This window comes from Chelonoidis abingdonii, chromosome 3, assembly GCF_003597395.2.
Source record: "Chelonoidis abingdonii isolate Lonesome George chromosome 3, CheloAbing_2.0, whole genome shotgun sequence".
NCBI classification, from domain to species: Eukaryota; Metazoa; Chordata; order Testudines; family Testudinidae; genus Chelonoidis; species Chelonoidis abingdonii.
Window position 1 is genome coordinate 3,778,037 of NC_133771.1, and position 21,992 is coordinate 3,800,028.

Sequence of the window (21,992 nt, forward strand, 5' to 3'; positions counted from 1 at the left end):
AAATTACAGCGCAGATGTTCAGCGTCTCGGAGACCCTCCCCTCTTCATGGGGTCTAAGAGCCCAGGCTACAACATGAGCCCAGATGTCTACACCACAGTTTTACAGCCCAACCCCGGCAAGCCAGAGTCAGCTGACTGGCCAGCCTGGGGTGTTTTATTGCAGTGTAGATGTACCCTTAAGGGCTTCTGTAAAGGAGTGACTAATAGCCCTGGCTGGGGTTGAGCATAGTATGGGCAGGGGCTATGCATCCTTCCCATACATACAGCACTCTGCCAATTCACTGCAGTCCTGGGCCTGAATCTTGAGGCATACTGAGCTGATCCATTCAAGTCCCCTTGACGGTTCGAGGCTGAGGTGGAAGGCATGTTGGTTGATGTACTGCTTTCATTTAACTCTTCTTTCTCTCTCCTCCCACCCAGGTAAGCCAGCTGAGCAAACATTTCAACATCCGGCCTTTCTCGCTACAGAAGCCCCGTACGGATTGACTAGAAGGGGAAGAAGAGAAAATCAGCCTGCAGTCTGCACAAGTACTGTAAATAACTGCTGCAAATAGCTTGCACTTCAACCATCACCACAGACCTACATCGATCTTCTGGCCAGACACCGGGGCAGCAGGGGCTCAGCACCAGGGCTAGACCCCCGACTGCCATTGAGAAAACACATACTGCCCTATAGTGAAACCAGGCAAGGGGAGTAGCCTTTCCAATTATTCCTGTATATTAGATTAGCCGAACGTCCTCAAGGCCTAACTCTGTTTGGGTAGAGCTGGCTTGGGAACATGGATGGCATCACTCAGAATGCACGGTCACCCAAAATAACCTGGCAGCTGAGTTAGTAGCAATGGCCTCAAGAAATCTGTAACAGAGACGTTTGAGCTGCAGGGGCAGTGAGGAACGTCCTTGTCATACATGAAGGCACGAGTCACACACGCGGCTGTCTAGTGTTAGGTCATCTGACAGGGTCTTTGCCCTTGATGCTAGTCTAGGGCGCAGTTCCCGGCATGTGTGTGCACACGTCCATTCATGGAAAATGTTTGTTTAGAAGCTTCAAATGATATTCCACTAGGACAACTTGGGAATTGAGGGGTTTGACTAAGTGGTTAAGGCAGCTTCGCCATCCCCGCCCCCGCCCCCTGTTTTTCCAGCTTTGGGTAACTGGGACCATATCTTGACGGTATTCTTCTTGTTAACCATACACTGGCCACGTGTGTTCTTTAATCACGAGCTCATGAAGGGAACTTGAACTCTTAGCAGGAATGCTTATTTTGGGGGTGGAGGGTAGCTTATTACCGCCTGCAAGAGCCAAGTTCTCCCTTCTGATAAATCAGTACGACCTTGTTTAATATCAGAGGGTTGGCTTGCAGGGGGAAAGGGAGTCGTTACATGCTACATGGAGCTTGTCTCATTTCAGACTTGCTGTATGCACTACAATTTGTGTGCACGTTCCCGGGAAGGGTGGGACAATCTCTATATACGCAGTATCATAGCTCCAGATATCTGCACTGTGGCAAATCTCACAGCTTGGAAAAACACCTGAATAGTTCTTACAGCCACTGACATGCACATACACTTGTAGATATTTTATTTGGGGAAAAGTAGAGGTGATTTTTTTTTTTTTTAAATTACCATTTAATTTAGGTCACACCTGTCCTGATGGCTAGGCCACACATCTCATCCAGCGATAGCTTTCTGTTTACCATCTGTTAAGCCGTTAGTGTTCAGTGGCTTTATTTTTTGTAATTCATTTAATTGAGTGGTGGTGAAGACTGAGTGCTGATTTTCTTTTCTGTTCATTGTATTTAATGAATATTTGTGCTTGAATGAAGAGTGCAGCCTAAACCCAGGCTCTGGACAGGCTGCACTCGGAAGTGGGCAAGCACAACGAACGTTCGTATATAATGTATTGTGGGAACAAATTCATTCATACCTGGGGAGTAGCTTGGTCACGGTGTATTCCTTCCCTGAGTGAAAAATCTCCTGCTCTAGGAAAACTTAACTGTCATTGTTATTTAATGCTTTTCTTTTGTAAATTTAAATCACTGTCATGAAAGTTATACAAAACAGAACATCCAGAAGCTAGTTCACAGCATTTATTGTAAATAGGTTGGTTTTAATTTGAACTTGAATTCTCACTGGGGTGTCCTGTACAAGATCATAGCTGATGGATAGAGGTACACCCTGCAAGACACAATGGGGAGAAGTTAATTTCAAGCCGGAAAATACCATTACTGCTTCCATCTCTAGGTGTTTCCCATCTTGTCTTTTTTGGCTGTGGGGCTGATTGGACTAAACACGTTGTAGTTGTTTTGTTAATGTGTCATGACTGTACATCAGGAACTGGAGGAAGGTGTTCATCTGGGAGAGGAAAAAAACTTTTATTCCATCCCCCCACCCCATGAAATAAGAAGCTTACTCTCTCCTATATATATTACTGACATTGTACAGAAAAAGCTTAAGTGTACAGAGGAATTGGGCTGTGCTTCAATTTTTGACACTCGTAACTGTTGAATTAAGTATGTAATTATGGGCAAATTAACTTAAATGATAGTTGCACAAGAAACATTAAGAATTTGAAACCAGATGTTGAAAATGGGACACACAGTTTAACTCTCTGTGGAACGTTCTCCTACTGGACAATCTGCCTTTGCGGCCATGACATGTTGCTGAGGTTGGGTTTTTCTGTTTGCATGCTGATGGATCATGGAATACTTGGGCCAGTTCCCCTTGACTAGTCACGTTAAGAAATGTCTGGGTCCCAAGCATGAAGCTAAATGTGTTATGCATTTCCTTTTATGGCATGTCCTATTTCTCTGCCCCATCCCCACTCCTCCGGCAGCACTGCTGTGTTCAGATTGGGGTAGCGTTTACATTGTGAGATTCTATCTGCTCGGTTCCCTAGTCACTGTTCCTCTGGCTGTGGAGTACATTGAACTATTCCTTTGGGCAGTGCATGGAAACATACCCTGAAAAAACCACACTCAGTTGTGTGGAAGTTGGCAGCTAGAGCAGGGCTTGCAATCTAAACGCCTTCATGCATTTTACTGACATGTTCTTAAGGCAGGATGTCTCAAAACCTTTTACGTACACAGGCTTATCTTTGGGGAGTCATGGAATTTAGTGCCTTTACTTATTGCATGTTGTGGCTAGCAAAACATCTACAATCAAATTATGCTAGAAACAAGTTTTAATGCTGGTCAAGCCCAGGCAGATGAGGGCAGGATGAGCTCTCTAAACTGTCCGATTCTGCTCCCTGGGCATGTTCTGCCCCCCAGCACAATAAACAGTTTTCATTCACGCAGTTTTTATCTGAATTTAGTGACTGACATGCTTGATGTCGTGGATTCTGGGGAATGAAATGTTTGATCAGAAAGAGACAAAATTTACAGCCACCTCACCAAAAGTGTGTGCGAGGGGGAGCAAATCTTTAGGGTTGGTTTATTTTTTAAAGAAAACTGGTGGTTTGGTCTTTAAAAATAACTCGTTCTCTAGTGAAGGGTTGGATCTGGCCATTGTTCTGGCCTCTGAAATACTGGGTAAGGAGGAGACATGAAGGTGGAAATTCTGTTTCCTCACCCTGGCCTCTTCCTTGATAGAGGTGTACGTTCTTTTCCGGTGCCGTGCTGTTTGGAAGGAATGATGCTCTGACTCAGGAGCATATTTGCCCATGCTTAGAATTCCCCTTCTGCATATCTGAGAGGCACTCTGAGCCCTTGTGTTTCTCTGCCCATGTAAAAGTTACTTGTTTTGTGTCCTTAATTCTTGAGACCTCTGCCTTGTCCTGAGTGAGCTGCGCAGCTGCTTTTACGATCCTTAAAAATGCTCCCCAACTGATGCCTCAGTGCTGTAAATTGTACCTCAGCCTGGAATATCGGCAGGTGGAGCTGGGTATTGGGGAAGAGCACGTCTAGGCTGTCACCGTGCCCAAGGCAGGTAGTGTATGTAAGCGGGTGGCTTCAAAATGGACTGTTCTATGTCTTGTCTTGGTTAGTCGTTAAAATCTCCAAGTCAGTTGCCATAACATTGTCCTGCTCCCATTCCTGTGCTAGAGACTAGCCGGAGCACTGTGAAAATAAGCCAGTGGCTTGATAAGACACTCTGACCCCTAGCGTTCCTGCGATTAGGGGTCTTTGGTTGAAGTGAGTGTTGGAAGCCTTGGGAGCAGACACAAATGCCATCGCGTGGCTTCTTCTGCTCAGAAAAACAGTTCGTTACGCACGCAGCTTCATTGCCATGCTGAGGCTTCCTGAGCGTGTGTAACGCAGACTTGCACTTTCCCCCGAGACCTGCAGCCCCCTCTCCCCCCTGCAACATCTTCTGCTGACCCCCATGTTCAACCCCGTGACTGTAAAATCTGGCTCATGGGACATGCATTTAGCTGGGGCCCATGCATGCGGGTTTGAGCTCTCTGAAGTCACTGGTATGTTAATGAAAGTAGCCATTGTGGTCCAAGTTAGCATCCCTCACAAGCATTTCTGTTGCAGTTGGTCCATTGGGTACAAACAATAAGAGAGGCAGGAACTGCAGTGTTGAGATTGTACCTGGCCTGCTGTGATCTAGGGTACTGATGGGGAATCAACCAATACCGAAGCTCACGGCTTTTTTTAAATGGATGACCTAATGTGTTCATGCATCTTGGGGTTTTCTTGGTCACTGCAGCAAAAATATTCAGATCTTGGGTTTCTGAACTTAGGCTCCTGCAGTCCATACTTAAGGTCCTAACTAGAACTGGCCTCTAAAAATCTGGTGTCTTCTACCTGGGCTCCTAAACCTTAGCAGAATGTTTTGGCCTGTTGTGACTTTCCGAAGTGACAGATCTGATTTGTTGGATCTTTATAAATAAATGTTGCTTTTTTGGAAGCTGTGGCCCAGCTGAATTTTCCTATCTGCTGAGGGCTGGTCTGCGCTACTGCGTAAGTTGATGTAACTTACAGCGCTCAGGGGTGTGAAAGACACACCCCCATGAGCAACACAAGTGACATCGACTTAAGCGCTGACCGCACTGGCGCTAGGTTGGCAGGAGACGCTCTCCCGTCAGCATAGCAGGGCTTCACCAGACGCGCTACAGCGGCTCAACTGCATCCGTGTAGCTGTGCCGATGTAGCCTCGCAGTATAGACTTGTCCTTCAAAGATGCACTCAGTGCTGCCGCTTGCTATGCAAGTAACTTGAACAGCTAGGAAGCTCTTGTGGTTATAGCTAATGGTGTGTTAACAGTGGCATAAAAACCCAACAACTTGGATTTAGGTGATTTGGTTCATTTGTAAAGGAGACTGGCTCCTCTTTCCTTGTGCTGCAGCACTGGGATGATGGTAAATCATCTGCCTGCTGAAAGCCATGGGAGAATCTTTCTCTGTCACAGATGGTGTGCCACTCACTGGGGGCATCTTGGGCTATGGGTTGAGATCAGCTGGGCTGTCTTCTATCTTATTGGTGCTTTTCTGAAATGCAGACGGATGGCAAACTGGGCAAGGGTCGTAGTAGCCAAGGGAAGCCTTTGCTAGTACCTTGTTTGCCTTATGTCCCCAGTCTACCTTGCAGCATTGTATTGGAGGTGGCGGCAGGCCAGGGCTGCAGAGACGGCGTTTTGTGGCTGCAACAGACGTTTGTGTAATCTCTTTGCTGCTGAACAAGGTCTTGATTAAATCAGAAAAATCCTACAGTGCAGCTGGACTTGTCAGTGTCGCCTGTTTTCTGTCTTACGGCAGCAGCGAAAAACCTAACAGAACAGGAAGGCATCACGTAGCAGCACGTTCTTAGCAGACCTGCGTCCTAGAGGAAAAAGCTGTACCTTTGTTAGCCACCATCATGGCGTCTTATGGAACATACTCCAGGAATAAAGATCTATTAATAGGTAGTGCTAGTTGTTACTAACCAGTTAATTGTTCAGGTGCATTTGGGTTGGAGCGATGGTCTCATTCCCAGATATAAATCTGCCTCATTCGCTCCATTCTACCAGGACCTATTTCTTATTACTTGACAGCTGGTCAGACTGGTCCAGGGTGACATGCTTTTTGGGCAGCAAGACATTCCTTCTGACACAGCATCCCCTGCCAGGACAGCCCTTAACTGAGTGCAGAGCCGACTAAACTGAACGGTGTGCTTTGGGGGCAGGTGTGCCAGAGGCCCGAGCTGAAAATGCTCGGGAAGGTGACTCTGTAACAATGACGTTGTGGGCTCTGTTTGTATCTCCCAGGCTTCCAGATCAAATGGGTCTTCTAACTGCCCTCCCTGCTCATTCAGCCTGCACTCTGAGAGTCGAGCTGGGCTCTCCTTGGCTCATGTATCATCCCCAGTAATGGAGGCTGTGCAGGCCACACTCTACCCTCAGTTACGCCCATACAGCAGATGGCAAAGCAGAGCAGAATCCTTCTCGTTTGGGCTCTGCAGGGCTAATGGTGTTGGAGCAGAAAAGGCTCATGCTAGCAGTTGTGGGTGGGATTTTCCAAGTATCTGACTTTCATTGGGACTTATCACGTAAGTGCAGGTCTGTTGAGTAAGAAGGGGGCATCTTAATTGACTCTTAGCATACAACTGCCTGCTCCTGCTCCCTTCACTCTTTGTGCTAAGGGGGGAAGTAACCCCCATGACAACACTTCCCTTTCCACCTACAGAAACAAAAGCTTCGGTGGCAAGTAACTAACATGGACTCATCGTGTTACCTGAGCCTGGCCATGTGTGACTGTGGCCTGGTATCACAGCTCTGAGACCCTCTGCTTGTCATTTCACTGCCGTGAGTGAGTCTGCAAGCACATCCTGCCCATAGCCTGGCCAGGACCAGTCACCGCTAAGCAAACTGATTGTACAGAGCTTTATTTAAACAGGAAAATATATTGTCTTGTCAATGCAGAGTTCTACCAAACCGTGTCTCTCTCTGTTGGGAGCTTAGAGTACTGCAGTGGATTTGAATGCCAATCTGTTAAAAGCTATTACTGATAAATATTTATTGTAAAAAAAAAAAAATATATATTGAAAATGAAACTTCAGTAAAGAATAAAATTTTCCAAATCTTCTAGCAGTTTTCTCTGTGTCTGTTTTTGCTGAAGGTTTCAGTAGAACCAGTTGCCTTTACGTGGGGCTGTCTCCTCCTTTTAGCTCTAGAATTCATTTCAGGGTTGTTCGGTCTGGGTGGGTCAGATCACACCTCCTCGATACGCTTTGTTGAAGCCGGCACAACATCAAACAACTGGCGGACGTTCCCAAGTGTACATCTTGGTGCCTGCACTCACTCGTAAGTGACCAAAGGAACTAGCTGTCAATTAACCTAACATACCCCCATGGTGCCAAGATACCCCCCTTAAAACAATTCCACAGAGCTCTGCCAAGATGGAAGAAAGTGTTGCAGTCTCCCAACTAATGATGTTGACTTGCAGCATATGCAATCGAATGGGTCCATTCAGAAGGTAGGCGCTTTATGCATGTCTTCAACAAGTGCACTAAAACATCACACTTCGGAGAGCCTCATAGGTGATAAAAGGGTGCAAAGCACTTTATGAACCCTTGTTCCAGTGCAGTCCAGCTGCTATAAAATCCTGCAGTTCCAGAGTCAATTGCACTCAAATTCCACCAACCTCCCAGAATTTAGCTGAAGAACTGAAGTCCTGTCCAGCTAGCTGATGTTCAATTAAAAGTTCTTGAAACACCCATGTATGGTAAAGATATTTATCCCTCTATGCTGGGGGGAGATTGAACTGCAGAGGTTAAGGGACTTGCCCAAGTTGTCACAGCAAGTCTCTGGCAAGGATGAGAGCAGAATCCAAGAGTCCTGACTTGTTGCACTAGCAACCTAGTTATGCTGCTGCTTTGACGTGCCTGTGTGAGGCAAATTCATTCTATTCTCATCACACACGTAACACCCAAGGAGAATGAATCCGCCAGCTGGATTTTCCTTCACCTTCCTTGCAAAGCAGGGGTCACCTCCTCCCCTCTGGGAACAAGAGCTGTGCTTGGGAACAGACCTGATTGCCCTGGTTTGCTGAGTTTCAAACAGGTCCCCCAAACAGCAGCAGCAGTAATTGGGCTTGCAGTAATCAGAGCTGCAACTGACTTAGTGCCTCAAGCCCAGTCCCCTGCAAATGATCAACTGATGGGGAACTGGGTCTTAGTCCAAAGGCCTTCACTCTACTGCTGCCCTCTGCTGCTTTTTCTACCTCGCTCCCAGCTCGGGATCCTTTCCTCTTCCACCCTCCTGGCCCAGGCCCTGGCACTCCCCTCTACACTGGCTTCCCATTTGACTAGCCCAGTTTGGGGTTCTGCCCTGATACTCAGAGCGCTGTGAGCCACTGCTCCCCCATAACTGTGCCCTCTGCTGAGAGCGGGGCTGCCATGGAGTTACTGACCCCATAGCGAGCCCCCTGAATGGGAGCTGGGCCTGGCCTGGGGGAAGGAGAACCATGTCCCTTGGGAGGGGCACTGATACCCTGCTTCCAGCCTCCCTCTTGGCCAGATTTTCCCAGCCACTGGCATTGAAGCCTGATATTTTACGCTGAGGTTCGTGATCGTATGTTAACTAGGTAATTTGTGTAACACATGGGTGCAGCAGCAAGCAAGCATCCCTGAAAGGTAGAGCCTGGCTTGCTCACTGGCTGCCAGTATCAGCCAACAGCCGTGGTCACTTCTGCTCCCCATGAGGGCAGGGGCAGAGCATGGCTCTGAGTCAAGGAGCAGAGGGGCAGCTGCAGTGTTTTGGTACAGAGGGTGAATAGGCCGGTACCCTGCTTCATAACCAGCCACCCGCTTTGTGGAAGGAGTAGCTGGTGCAAACCAGAGCTGAGCAGTGGGGCCTAGTGTACAGAGCAATGGGCGACAGAGGACTTAGGTTCTGTTCCTAGGGTTGCCAACTGTCTAACCGCCCATCCCCAAACACCCTTGCCCCATCCCCGGCTTCCTCAGTCCCTCCCTCCCTTTCACTGGGCTGGGGCAGGAGGCTGGGTAGGGGAGGGGGCTGTGGTCTGGGGCAGGGGGGTGCAGGAGGGGGTTTGAGCTCTGGCAGGGAGTTTGGGTGCAGGAGGGGGCTCAGGGCTGGCTTAGAGGGTGCAGGAGGGGGTAAGGGGTGTGGGCTGTGGGTGGGTGGTGCTTATGTCAGGCAGCTCCTGGAAGAGACCTGCCTGCTTGTAGGCTCAGGGGTGGCCATAGGTGCGTTGTGCACTGCCCCTGCCTGCAGGCAGTGATCCCATAGCTCCCATTGGCTGTGGTTCCCGGCCAATAGAAGCTGTGGAGTCAGTGCTTGCTGTGGGGTCAGCACGTGGAGCTCCCTGGCTGCCCCCTGCCTAGGGACCAGACGGATGTGCTACTCGCTGCCGGGAGCCATTCTGAGGCAGACCAGGTAGGGAGCCTGCCTTACCCCCCAGGACTTCTAGCAACCTACTAAAATCTCCCCGATTGCTTTCAATAGCCACTGGGAGATCGAGGCTGATTCTGGGAGACTCCCGTCAATCCAGAAGGGTTGGCAACCCTGTAACTGTTCCTGGCTCCCACCTTGACCTGCTGGCTGACCTTGGGCATGGAGTTCCATTCTCCGTGCCTCAGTTTCCCCATACGTATAATGGGAATAATGAGCCTGACCTCCTTTGCGAAGTGCACTGAAGCTCTGGATGAAAATCCATGTGCAGCCAGGGGCTGAACATAGACTCATTGCAGCTGCTCTGACCAGAGTGCAAACCACATGCCTTCCTCTCCTGCAATCCACTGACTGCGGTGGCCCCGCTCTGCCCAGGGCTGGCCTGAGCGCTGTGGGGAGCCCAGTGCAAGGGCTGCGTGTCCTGGGAACTGCGCTAACGCTGCTTTGCAAAGCTGCCGGGTCTCGTGGCCGTTTAGGTGAGTCTGACTGTGTCTAGTGCAGTCTCTCGTGCGGTGCTGCTATTTCCTGGGGGAGGTGATGCGCGGGCACCTCAGGCGTTGTATGGTCAGTGACGGGGCAATGCATGGACAGAAGCTGGTATGGCACGCGGGCCGTGGACGGGCAACGCACGGACCGACGCTGGGGAGCATTGCATGGGGGAGGGGAGGCACAGACAGAGGCTGTGTGGCATTGCCTTGGGCCCCTGGAAGGGCAAAGCACGACCAGAGGCTGTGTGGCATTGCACGGGGGGCTTGGACGCGCGGTGCACAGGTGGAGGCTGGCCGGCATTGCACGGGGGCGGTGCACAGGTGGAGGCTGGCTGGCATTGCAAGGGGCTGTGAAGGGGCAATGCACGAACAGAGGCCGTGTGGCATTGCACGAGGGCTGTGCATGAGCAGAGGGCGTCTGACATTGCACGAGCGCTGTGGAGGGGCAGTGCACAGGTGGAGGCTGGCTGACATTGCACGGGTGCCGTGGAGGGGCGGGCGGTGCACAGGTGGAAGCTGGCTGGCATTGCACAGGGGCTGTGGAGGGGCAATGCATGAACAGAGGGGCTGTGGAGGGGTAGTGCACGAGCAGAGGATGTCTAGTATTGCACAGGGGCTGTGGAGGGGCATTGCATGAACAGAGGTTCTCTGGCTTTGGTGGATGTGGAGGAATAGTGCAGACAGGGAACAGAGGTTGTGTGGCATTGCACGAGGGCTGCGGAGGGGCGGTGCATGAGCAGAGGGTGTCTGGCATTGCATGGGCTGTGGAAGGGCAATGCACGAGCAGAGGCTGGCATTGGTGGGATGTGGAGGAGCGGTGCAGACATGGACCAGAGGCTTTGTGGCATTGCACGGGGGCCATGGAGGGGCCGTGCACGAGTGGCGGCTGGGAGGCATTGCAGGAGGGCGGTGCACGAGTGGAGGCTGGCTGGCATTGCACGGGGGCCGTGCACGGGTGGAGCGGGCATTGCACGGGGGCCGTGCACGAGTGGAGGCTGGCTGGCATTGCACGGGGGCCGTGCACGGGTGGAGCGGGCATTGCACGGGGGCCGTGCACGGGTGGAAGCTGGCCGGCATTGCACGGGGCGGGCGGGTGCTTTGCACAGCAGTGCAAGGCTGGACGCTTTGTCTGCAGCAGCAGCCCAGGCTCAGGCTCCCTGCTGAGGTGCAAACCCGGGGCCGGGGCAGCCGGTTGCCCCGCCCTGCCCCCGGGGAAGGGGGCCGCAGGGGCCGCGCAGCCCCGGGCGGAGGAGTTCGGGCTGCTCGCAGCTCCCGGAGCGGAGCCCAGCGAACGCCGCGCTGCGGGCCCGGTGCAGCCAAGGGCGGGCGAGGTAGGTCCCCGGGGGGCTTTGAACCGGGGCTGGCTCGGGCCCGGGACCCAGGAGCCGCCCAGCAAACAGACCCCCCCGCGCGGCAGCGCTTAGGGCGCGGGGGGGGGTCATTAAATCAAAGGCGCCCGGGACCCCCCGCTGCACAGAGCCCCGGGGGCAGCGCCGGGCCGGGCCGGTTGCAGTGAGTGCGGGGGGCACCAGGGCTGGGGGGGGGGGTGGCCCGGTGGATTTAAAGGGCTGGTCCCAGGCCTCGCTGCAGCGGTGCCGGGCACATGTCCCATGTCCAGCCTCTGCAGCCGAAACCCGGGGGGGCCCAGAGCCCCCGGGCTCCCAGGGAGGAGCTGAGCCCCTGGAAATCGGCCCCCCGCAAGCACCTGGCCACACGGGAGCTCAGGCCTGTGTCCGGGGGGAGTTGATTTTAAACCCAGGCCATTGAGAGCAGCAGTGTTGATGGTCGTTTAAATCAGCAAGCGGGAACCTTAGTTCGAAGTCACTGATTTTAATCTTGGTTTGCGTTAGGGGTTTTAGTTATTTATCCTAAAGACGAATTTGATGAACCCTTAAAACATGTTGATTTGCAATTAAATAGAGCCTTTCCACTCCCTTCGGTACTGGTTTTCTGCTAACCGCTGCATCTGGTCACATTTAAGTGATTACAAAGCTTAACTTACGTTTATTCAATTCACAGTGTTTCGTTTCTTATTATATTAGGAAAATGATGAATGCTGCGTTTCTTACTTACTAGATGATGATTTTATTATTTGGGTTTGTTTCAAGCTCTATTTTGATGGAAATTAGAATTCAATTAAAAATGCGTAAAAGCAGCATGTAAATTATATTTCGCCTTATTAGTTAAATAAAACTACCTCAAATATGCTGGACAGATGACAGAGAGGGAGAATATCAAAACATGTTTTTCATTTAAAACTTAAGAGATTTTTTAAAGAAAAGAATATTCTCTTTAGTTAGTGAGTTGAATTGTTTCTGGTCGCCTTGTGCTTCCAGATTTCAGAACTAGCAGTTCTTTTTTTCTCATCCTCCCACAGGTAGTTTTTAGTCATAGATTGGAAGAGGAAAACAACTCCCCAGTCAGCTTCTTAATTTTGAATGAACCAGTCATTGAACTTCCCTTGTTGAATAAAGTAAAATGAAGAAAATATTCCCTTTGCACTTGCAGAAGAGGCTATTGCTGTCAAAAGTTGGGGTCTAACATGTCACCAAACTCTAATTCCAGGTGATCGGACAGTGACTTTCACCAGTTCAGTGATTTCACTTTCTCTAGAAATTCAGGTGCAAACTCTATACTGCTTAATGTTCATGTGTTTAATTTAATGTCAGTGATTTGACTAGACTGTAGTAAGTTTAAGCCTTAACGTAAGGTGCCATAATTTCAAAGAGGTTTATTTTAAAACAGGTGTATTTAATGTAAATACAAAAATCCAAATGAAATAAAAATTGGATTTCTTTTATTAAACCTAGATTTTTGTCCACTCTGCTGGTGGGTCTTTGGAGACCAGCCGGGAATGAGTGTATACATGTAAGTCAAAGAATTGTTGTAGTTGTTGATGTTTAAAATAAGTGGGGAAAAGGAAAGAGGATGGTTGAGGGATCTAAAAAGCTGCTGGTCCTTGAGTGAAAGGAGACCAGTCTTTATGCTACCTGGAAATTAAAGGAGGCTGGAATTCCTGTCTGAAAAGTTGGCTCTGGTTTCTTCCAGCCGTTATGGGAGTGACAAGGTGGTGAGCTTTTACCTTTTATTGGCCCACCTTCCGTTGGAGGAAGGTACAAGGTGTTGAACCACATGCAGCTCTTCCCCAGGTCTGGGGAAAGAAATGGGAGTGTTTGGACTCAGCATGAGTTGGGACAGATAGCTCAGCACAGGGGTTAGCCTGGTAGGCAAAAGGGGTTTCAAGTGGGCCATTAGGATTTTGGAGGCCGGTGTCTATTATGAGAGTGGCTTGTAGCCAGGGGGAGTTTGGCTTGGGCTTCCCATCTCGATCAGAGACTTTGAAATTCAGCAGGGAACAATTGTGGAGAGAGGAGCTCTGCACAGAAGAGGCCTGGGGTTCTGTGTGTTAGGAACTTTGAACCGCTGGGGGGTGTGGTATCAGTGCCACCTTTGATTATTGTGATGTGAGACCTGCTGGTGGTGGTGTCTGCTGATGTGAATCTGGGTTTGTGACCAGGGCAAGTGAGAGAAGAGGGGCTGGTAAAGAACAATCTGCTTCTGAGATGCTGGTTCTCTTGGAGCTTTAAGGGGAGTTTGAATCCCATCATGGGTCTAGGCTGCATGCCCAGTTTTGCTCCTGGACTCTGTTCTGAGTGCCATGGTGGATGTCATAGTAGCTTAAAAGCCCTGATTGCGTGTATTAAATTTCCGGAGACAGCATGTAGGGCTCAGCGAGGTCTCCTGGCATTGCTTTTAACGCCAGAATACAGACTCCAAGGAGGTCTGTGCACAGATGGCTGCGAAAGGACCATTGAACAACCTCTGGTCCTGAATGTCTGCTTGGGAACGCTGTGGGTGGACCAAGAGATGAGGCAAAGATCGCAAGGCTGACTTTCCAGATCCATACTGTGGCACTGCTGAGCCTGGCTGCCTCTACTTATCTTTTTGCCAGTACATTTTAATGTAGTTCATTCATTCATATTGCACATGCCCTGTGCCTCAGTTTCCCCACTGGCAAAAAACCCTACCTTTACGTAGGAAGCGAGGGTAGATCAGGTAAAGTTTGCACTTTGCTTTGGAAAAGCTCATTGCCAGGATTCTGAATTTTCATTCTGTCTCTGAATGCCCAAAGCATGTTCTGTGCTTCCTGCAAAACAAGTCAAAGACACAATAGCTGCCCTGGAAAGTGTCATTTCAGTTGCCTGTTTTCTCCAGACCAGAGGAGCTCTGTGGCGCTTGAGGGCTTGTCGCAGATATTACTTTCCCCATCTTGTCTCTTTTTAATTACTGCCCCTTTCTATTCCGGGAGGACCTTCAGATGTTAACATAAGAACAGCCGTACTGGGTCAGAGCAAAGGTCCGTCTGGTCCAGTATCCTGTCTGCCAACAGTGGCCAGTGCCAGGTGCCCAGAGGGAATGAACAGAACAGGTAATCTGCGTTGTGTGAAGGAGTACTTTATTTTGTTTGCTTTAAACCTGCTGCCTATTAATTTAATTTGGTGGCCCCTAGTTCTTGTGTTATGAGAAGGAATAAACAACACTTCCTTATTTACTTTGTCCACACCAGTCATAATTGTATAGACCTCAATCATATCTCCCCTTGGCCGTCTCTTTTCCAAGCTGGAAAGTCCCAGTCTGATTAATCTCTCCTCATATGGCAGCTGTTCCATCCCCCTAATAGTTTGTGTTGCCCTTTTCTGAACCTTTTCCAATTCCAATATAACCATGTGTCATTGTGCCCGGCACTGCCATAAAAATACAGTGTCAAGCTGTCTAGAGCTCAGGAACCTGAGTGCCAACCTCAGAGCAGACTGTAACGAACCCAGGCACAAACCCCAAACTGACTGTGTTTTTCTGTACTTGGATTTCACCAACCAAGTGTCAAATGTGAGCTCCTGGAGCCCTGTGACAGCATAACCATGGAGTCCCAGACAGTCCCGTTGGGAATCGGGTCTGTCATGCCACCCAGGTGAGCCTGCCTTTGTGATAATGGCCCCTTACATCAAGAATCACAACAATATTCAGGTCATTCTTCACACAACATGCACCCAACCTGTGGAACGCTTTGCCAGGTGATGTTGTGAAGGCCAAGACCGTAACAGGGTTCAAAAAAGAACTAGGAAAGTTCCTGGAGGATCAGTTCATCAGTGTCTATTAGCCGGGATGGGCAGGGATGGTGTCCCCAGCCTCTGTTTGCCAGAAGCTGGGAATGGGCAATGGGATGGGTCACTTGATGATTCCCTGTTCTGTTCATTCCCTCTGGGGCACCTGGCATTGGCCACCATTGGAAGACAGGATGCTGGGCTGGATGGACCGCTGGTCTGACGGAATATGACTGGTTTTATGGCCTTAAGGGCTAACCCAAGATCAACAGAGAGGGAACTCTTGCGTCTGCGTAAAAGTCTTACCCGCTGCCTGAAGTCCTGCAGTGTAGGGATAACAATTTCTTCTTGACATGGATTTTTATTCCCTTCCCCCAGAGCTCACGCTGATGGGATGAGTGTTTGTGCAGGTCTCCTCTTCATCGGTGTGGAGGGAGCAAACAAGAAAGTCCTAGGTCCACTGATGGTCCATGGGGCCTTGTGTGGTGTCTGTGGCCTTCTTGTGTTGGAGAAGAGATGACACCTCTTGTGGTAAGCTAGCACTTCACACTTGGGAATGCTTCTCTCCTGACTGGGGGGCTCAGAGTTTTAGAGCAAACACGTAAATATTCCCTTACAGCATCGGGATACAGAGACCATCAGCGAGATTAATGCAGGCAGCAGCTCCCAAGCATTTCAGAAACACTAACCACATTGTTATAACCCTAATACCTATTTTAGCAGTTCTAACACACAGGAGAGCCAGGCTGGGTTCCAGCTCTGCATTTCAGTGAGGCCAAGGGGCCTTGGCATCAGCTGGCACCTGGTGTGCCAGCGTCACATGCAGTCCTGGCCCCGAAGAGTTTGTCACCTGCAGATGGAGGTCGGGGGAGGAAGGATTGCAACGGACAAAGGATTGGTCGAGGGTTGTTCAGCACACAGCACGATGGGTCCGTGGTGTGGTTCTGTCGCTGGGGGGTTTGTTGTGTCCCCCTTCCCCAGTCCTGATCAGATCCCACCACTTTGTGCCTCTCTGTCCTTTTGCTGCAGAGATTTGGAAACAGTCTCAGAATCATTGGTCAGTTTCCCTCCCAGACTCTGTTAGGACTGAGGGGAACTGGGAACAGCTTGTGCAGTGGCTTTCGTTTTTCCAGATGTCGAGTCTGACCTGGAAGAAGACTCAGACGCCCGAGGCCCTGTCCTGAGGGCCTACGATGCGACCAGGACAGATGGGACCTGCTGGGGAGCCCAAAGAAAGGAAGAAGTGAGTCTTTGGTGGGCAGGGGACTGAGTGCTGCATGAGGCCTGGTGAAGGGGCTGGCCATTGGCAGCGATTAGCCAGGGATGGGACCCTTCCCCCCAGCCTGTTGCGTCTAGCTCTTTGCTTGCTCTTCAGCACCGTGGCCAGAGGCAGGTGGGCTGGGCTGGGCTGCTGCAGACAGGCCTGGAGGACAGGGGAGGTGTGAGCAGGGCCGGATTAACTTTTTGTGGGCCCGGTGCCGAACATTTGTGGGCCACCATTGGGGAAATAGGGCATGTGATGGCAGGCTGGCTATCCGCAGAGCAAGGGGCCGGTTGGGGGCAGTGAGGCACAGCGGGAGTGGCCCCACTCAGCCCAGCACAAGGGCACTGTTTACAAACCCGCAACTGCTAGATGCACACTGGCCTGTCTAGCCCTGTGCTGCCAGTGTGCCCTGCCCACTGCCCCCTTGCCCAGAGACTTTCCCCACAGATCTCCATGCCCAGCACCCCCTGCCCAGAGACCCCTCCTGCTGACCTCCCACCACAACTGCACATCACCCTGCCCACTATACCCCCTGTCCAGCTCCCCTCCCCACAGATCTACTGTCCAGCACCCCGTCCTACCATCACAGCTGTACAGTGCCCCATATTCTGGAGAAGATTCTGCATCAGACTCTGTGCATAATATTTTAAAATTCTGTTTTTGTTTTTTACAATAAATAAATGTGGAGGCTCCATCATGGCAGTGGGGAACACAGACCACTGGTTGCATGGAGGTGGGAGATCACCCTGCAGCCTCCCCTCTCCTCCTGGGACAGGGACTTGGCAATGACGCTGAACCTGACCCTGACACAGCGCGGGGGCCAGGCCTGCCCCAGAAACACCCTGGGGCCCTGCCCCTTTTGCGCCAGGCACACCAGATGTGGGCCGGGAGGCACAGCCTGGCAGCAGGATCCAAGTGCAGAGGGACTTAGTGTGGGGGGATCCAGGTGGGGGTAAGAGGGTTCTGTGGGGGGCAGTCTGGGTGCAGGCAGCTCAGTGGGGGATCTGGATGCACAGTGAGGTGCCAGGTGCAGGGGCAATGGGAGACTGCAGGGGGGAACCAAGTGAAAGTGCTTGGAGCTCAACGGGAGGGAGGGGAGTCTGGGTGCAGGGGAGGTGTGGTTCATTTGGGGGGTGTCTGGGTATAGGGTGATTGGGGCTCAGTGGGAAGGATGTTGGGGAGGCTTATTGGGGCGGTACAGATGCAGGGAGGTGGGGGTTGTCGGTGAGGGTTTGATGGACTTGCTTAACAGGGGAGCCCCAGCTGTTGCCAAGGGGATCCACATGCTGGGCCCCCTTTTCCCCTATCTCAGGGATCGGCAACCTTCGGCGCGCAGCCCACCAGGGTAAGCCCCGTGGCGGGCTGGGCTGGTTTGTTTACTTGCTGCATGCGCAGGTTTGGCCAATCACCTCCAATGGGGGCTGGGAGATGCTGCGGCCAGCACATCCTGCGCCTCTTCCTGCAGCCCCCCATTGGCCTGGAGAGGCGAACTGCGGCCAGTGGGAGCCGCGATCGGCTGAACCTGTGGACACGGCAGGTAAACAAACCGACCCAGCCTGCCAAGGTGCTTATCCTGCCAGGCCGCGTGCCGAAGGTTGTCGATCCCTGCCCTATACCCTTCTCTTCCCCATCTCATGCCCCTTCCCCACCACTCCATCTCCTCCCCATCCCACCCCCATCCTGCCCCCTGCCCTGCCCGCCCCACCGCGGGCACACACTGTTACACAAGGTGAAGGGTGCCTCCCAGCACACAGGCACGAGGACCCAGAAGGTGGTGTCCAGCTGCAAAGTCCAGGGAGCTGAGCCTCACCTTCTGTTTTCAGCTGGGCCTCTTCTCCGCCTCCTCTCCCCAGGGCGAGCATGCTGCAATCGCTGTTCCCCTCCCTCCTGCCGGCAAACAGCTGAGAAAAGCAGGGGAGGGGGAGCTTGGCTTCCCTACTGCAGCAAGAGCCTAAGTGCCAACAGCACCAAGCTTCTGCCCCCCACAGGAGAGAGCAGGGGGGTGGAGAAGAGTGGGCCTGGCCGGGGCCCCCCTCGTGCGTGGGCCTGGTGCCAATGGTGCCATGGTAAATCCGCTACTGGGTGTGACGGGTCTTTTTCCCTCTCGTGGGCCCAGACCAGCCAAGCCAGATGACAGGGATAAACTAAATACAGCCTGGAAGAGCTCTGCAGCTCGAAGCATGTCTCCCTCCCAGTATAATATCTCCCCCACCTGGTATCTCTCATCAACCGAGCTGCAGCCACTCTGCATCCAAGTCAAAACGTCCTTTTTATAAAGAGATGAGGCGGGTGAGGGGGAGCAGCGTCACCGTGTCTCTCAGACCCTGGGCCCGACACAGCTACACCTGTGATGCAGACAGCAGTGTCAGACAGCCTCTTTCTACAGTCAGCTCCACTGGGGCTCTGTAAAGCTGTGTAGCTAAACAGCGGGGCAGGTCTTGCATTCGGGGGCTGCTTGCTAGGTTCCCCTGCCTGCAGTGCTGGGCCGGGCTGGCTCTGTGTGTGAGGCCCGTGTTAGCCCGATGCACTGGTGCATTCTCTGGGGTGCCCGGCTGAGTGACGGTGTCTCTCATGAGCCGTGTGATTGTTCCCAACCGCCTCCTGCAAGCGGAGATGTACGGAGAGGTAGCTGTGAGGGGAAGCCTTACTGAGATGACAAAGGGCTGGGGGACGCCGTCTTCCCCCCGCGCACTCCAGTCAGTGCCAGGGCAGTGGCTGGAGAGGAGACCGAGGAGGTGGGTTTTGTGGAGGGACTTGGAGCAGTCCAGGAAGGGTGCCAGCTACGTGGGCGGGACCGTCCCACACCCATGGGTTTGGCATAAAAGAGATTCAAAGCCAGGAGGGGGAGGAGGCGGCTAAGGAGACAGGACGTGAAGGAGAAGCCGGAGGGGCATAGGGTGAGCTGAGAGGGGGAGTCCCTATCTGTGCAGAGCCGTGGGGGAGAAGGCTGGTGTCGGCGCACAGGAAAGTTGTGGGGCTGTGTATAAATGACATAAGGACCCACCCAGCCCCAGTGCATTATTTCCATGTCTTTGTGTTGGTGTTAGTGTTACAAGGGGAGGGGAGGGCAGGTCTTGCAAATCACCAGGAACCGTGCTGCTTAATTTACAGGCAGCCCTGCCAGTGGATGCAGGGGCCCAAGGGGTGCCGAGGGGGAGTGGGGGGCACAGACAGCGTGAGCTGGGGGGGAAGCGTTTGGGAGAAGATGGTACCAGGGGATCCAGAAGGGGAGTTGGTTCCAAACATCCTGGTGAGCATTGAGCAAGGCTGGTGAAGGAAGGAGGGTCCCAGGAGTTGGCCATGCCTAGCTGGTGGGGGGCGGAGGCGGAGAGGGGTCAGTATGTGCTTCGGTCCAGTACCTCCCGTTCCTCTGATACCAGCACACAGACTTGCCATTTATTGCAGCCAAAGAAAGAAACATGCAGCTGTGATCCCTGCCCCCACACCTGCAGCAGGACAGAGCAGCCTCTCGGAGGGGAGCAGACCGGGCCTGGCAGCGCCACGGGAGAACCATGAGATAAGGACCATCTAACAGTATTGTGTGTCTGCCGTCTGTGGGGTGCAGAGCTGGGGCAAAGGCAGCGGAAGCCCTTTATCGAGGACAGCCAGGATTGCAGCTCCTGCGTGGCTACATTTGAAGAGCGTGGCCAGCGGGCGCCGGGAAAGCTGGTCGGGTGGGAGGGGCAGAACTGGAGCATCAGGGAGGGTTCTCGGGGTAGCTGCTGCTCTCTCCTGGAGGGAGGGACTGACCGGGAGGGGAGAACGCTGGAGTATGAGCAAGGCAGGGTCACCATGTAGCTGCTCTTCATTCAGAGGGAGGAGGGGGAAGCCAGTGTGGGAGACACCTATTTCTCAGCCTTCCTGTTGCCAGAACACTTGGCTGCTAGCCACCTGCTCCAAGCACCATAGAATGCTCACAACTCTGTGAAGCACCAGGTAGAGGCATGTTGTCTGTTGTACAGGCAGGGAAACTGAGGCACAGTGACTTGGTGGTGGATCTGGGAATAGAATGCAGGAGTCCTGGAGCTCAGTCTCCTGCTCTGACTTGCTTCATGCTCAGACCGAGCTGGCTTTAAACAAGCCCCCAAAATGTACTGACCATGTTCCAGGGCCGCCTCCTAAAGCACGTGTGATGCATGAACGGGATTGTTAATAATGTAGATGGTGATGGCATTTCCGTAGCACTTCGCATGTTCAAAGCACTTTGCAGACATTAACTAATTAGTCCTCAGACACCCCTGTGAGGAAGGTAGGTTTGTATCCTCATTATACAGATGGGGAAACCGAGGCACATACTTGTCCAAGGTGAGTCAGACAGGTGAGTCAGTGTCAGAGTCGGATATGAGATGGCACAGAAGAGTGCAAGTAAGATGTTGAATTTTATTTACTGTTGTGACGATGTGGTTCTGGCGGGACCTAACTGAGAGTGCCAGATCAGGACCAATTGCTTAAACAGGGCAGTCACAGCCCAAGGCTGGGGTTTTTCCACCTCTAAGGCAGACCAAACCAGCCAGACAAAAATGAGTTCGGTGTCACCCCACTGGCTAACCTCAAGTCACACAAGCAATTTCCTTAGACACTCCAGTCTCCCAGCATCACCACCAGTCTCACACGTCCTGGGGATGAATGGTTATGAAAACCAACACCCCAGTAAAAGAAAAAGGTTCTCTCGATCCACGGACCAGCCCCGACTCGGTCTATCCACCAGAGATCTCCCAATACTGCTGTGCCATCCTTTAGATCTGATCTAAGGTTTCTTCATAAAGGGAAGTAGATGAGAGCTAGACTTGGTTAAATGGATCATTACCACACGTAGGCACAGTTGTTAGTTCGGCTTGTAGCAGTGATGGAATGAACTGCAGGTTCATTCAGTTCTTGATACACCCTTCTGGATGGGTCATTCGGTCCTTTTGTGCAGAGCTTCAGTTTGTAGCAGTCCCTCCGAGGTAAGAGCGATTTGAAGACCAGGAATGGGATGGAGGCCTTTGCTTATTAGACTTCCAGGTGTAGCACTTCCTTTGTTCTTACTTCGTGGCAGTTTACAAGCATGGAGTCTTGCATCACATGGCATTTCCTGCTCACTCCAGTGAGTCACAGGGTGTATCCGCCTCCTCTCAATGGGTCAATTGTGTAGTTAATGGTCCTTAATGGGCCATCAAGCAGGCTAAGCTGAGCTGACACCAATTTGTCTGGGGTGTTACCCAGAACTGCAGCACCAATTTGAAATACAGCATACAGCCAATATTCATAACTTCAACTACAAAATGATACAGACATACAGACAGCATAATCATAACCCGTAACCCGGTCTTAGACACCTTATATGGCCCCCTTTACATAGAATTTGATGCCACTACAGAACCTTGGTTGCAGCCCATGTTCAATATGGTCCCAGTTTATATCAATAACATCACAACTGTGCTGTGTAAAATGACTCGATTCGGGAATTCAAAAAGTCAGTATTTCTGTCATCTGAGAGGGTCAGTATGTGCTGATTCCAGGAGCTGCTGTTACAGCGTCAGGCTTTTTTGGATGTTCAGTGCAAGTAAAGTATGCAGATGCTTAATGAACCTATAGTGTAGGGTAGAGGTTGGAGGGGAGGCAAGTTGGACTCTGAGATGAGAATAGTCTGTCTGTTCCTGTACGTCTGCTTGTGTTTGCCACCTCTGAGCCTTTCTGATCACAGAGCTGCCTGTTCTCACAGTAGTTCTGTGGCAGGAGTTTGTCTGCTGCCGAGGTGGGTCTGTCACCTGGAACCTGTGCTGCTCGTTCCTGGTGTTCTGTGTCAGTGACTGCGCATGT

At 51.7% G+C, this 21,992-nt stretch overlaps 1 protein-coding gene across 1 annotated transcript in view; it reads left to right on the forward strand.

The window, feature by feature from the left end:
* Nucleotides 1–7,011, forward strand: part of SELENOI (selenoprotein I) — a 62,825-nt gene extending 55,814 nt beyond the window's left edge. The window contains exon 10 of the mRNA XM_032798634.2: nucleotides 421–7,011. Coding sequence (XP_032654525.1) covers nucleotides 421–537 — 117 coding nt within the window. The 3' untranslated portion in view covers nucleotides 538–7,011. The remainder of the gene's footprint in view (nucleotides 1–420) is intronic.
* Nucleotides 7,012–21,992: the final 14,981 nt, after the last annotated feature.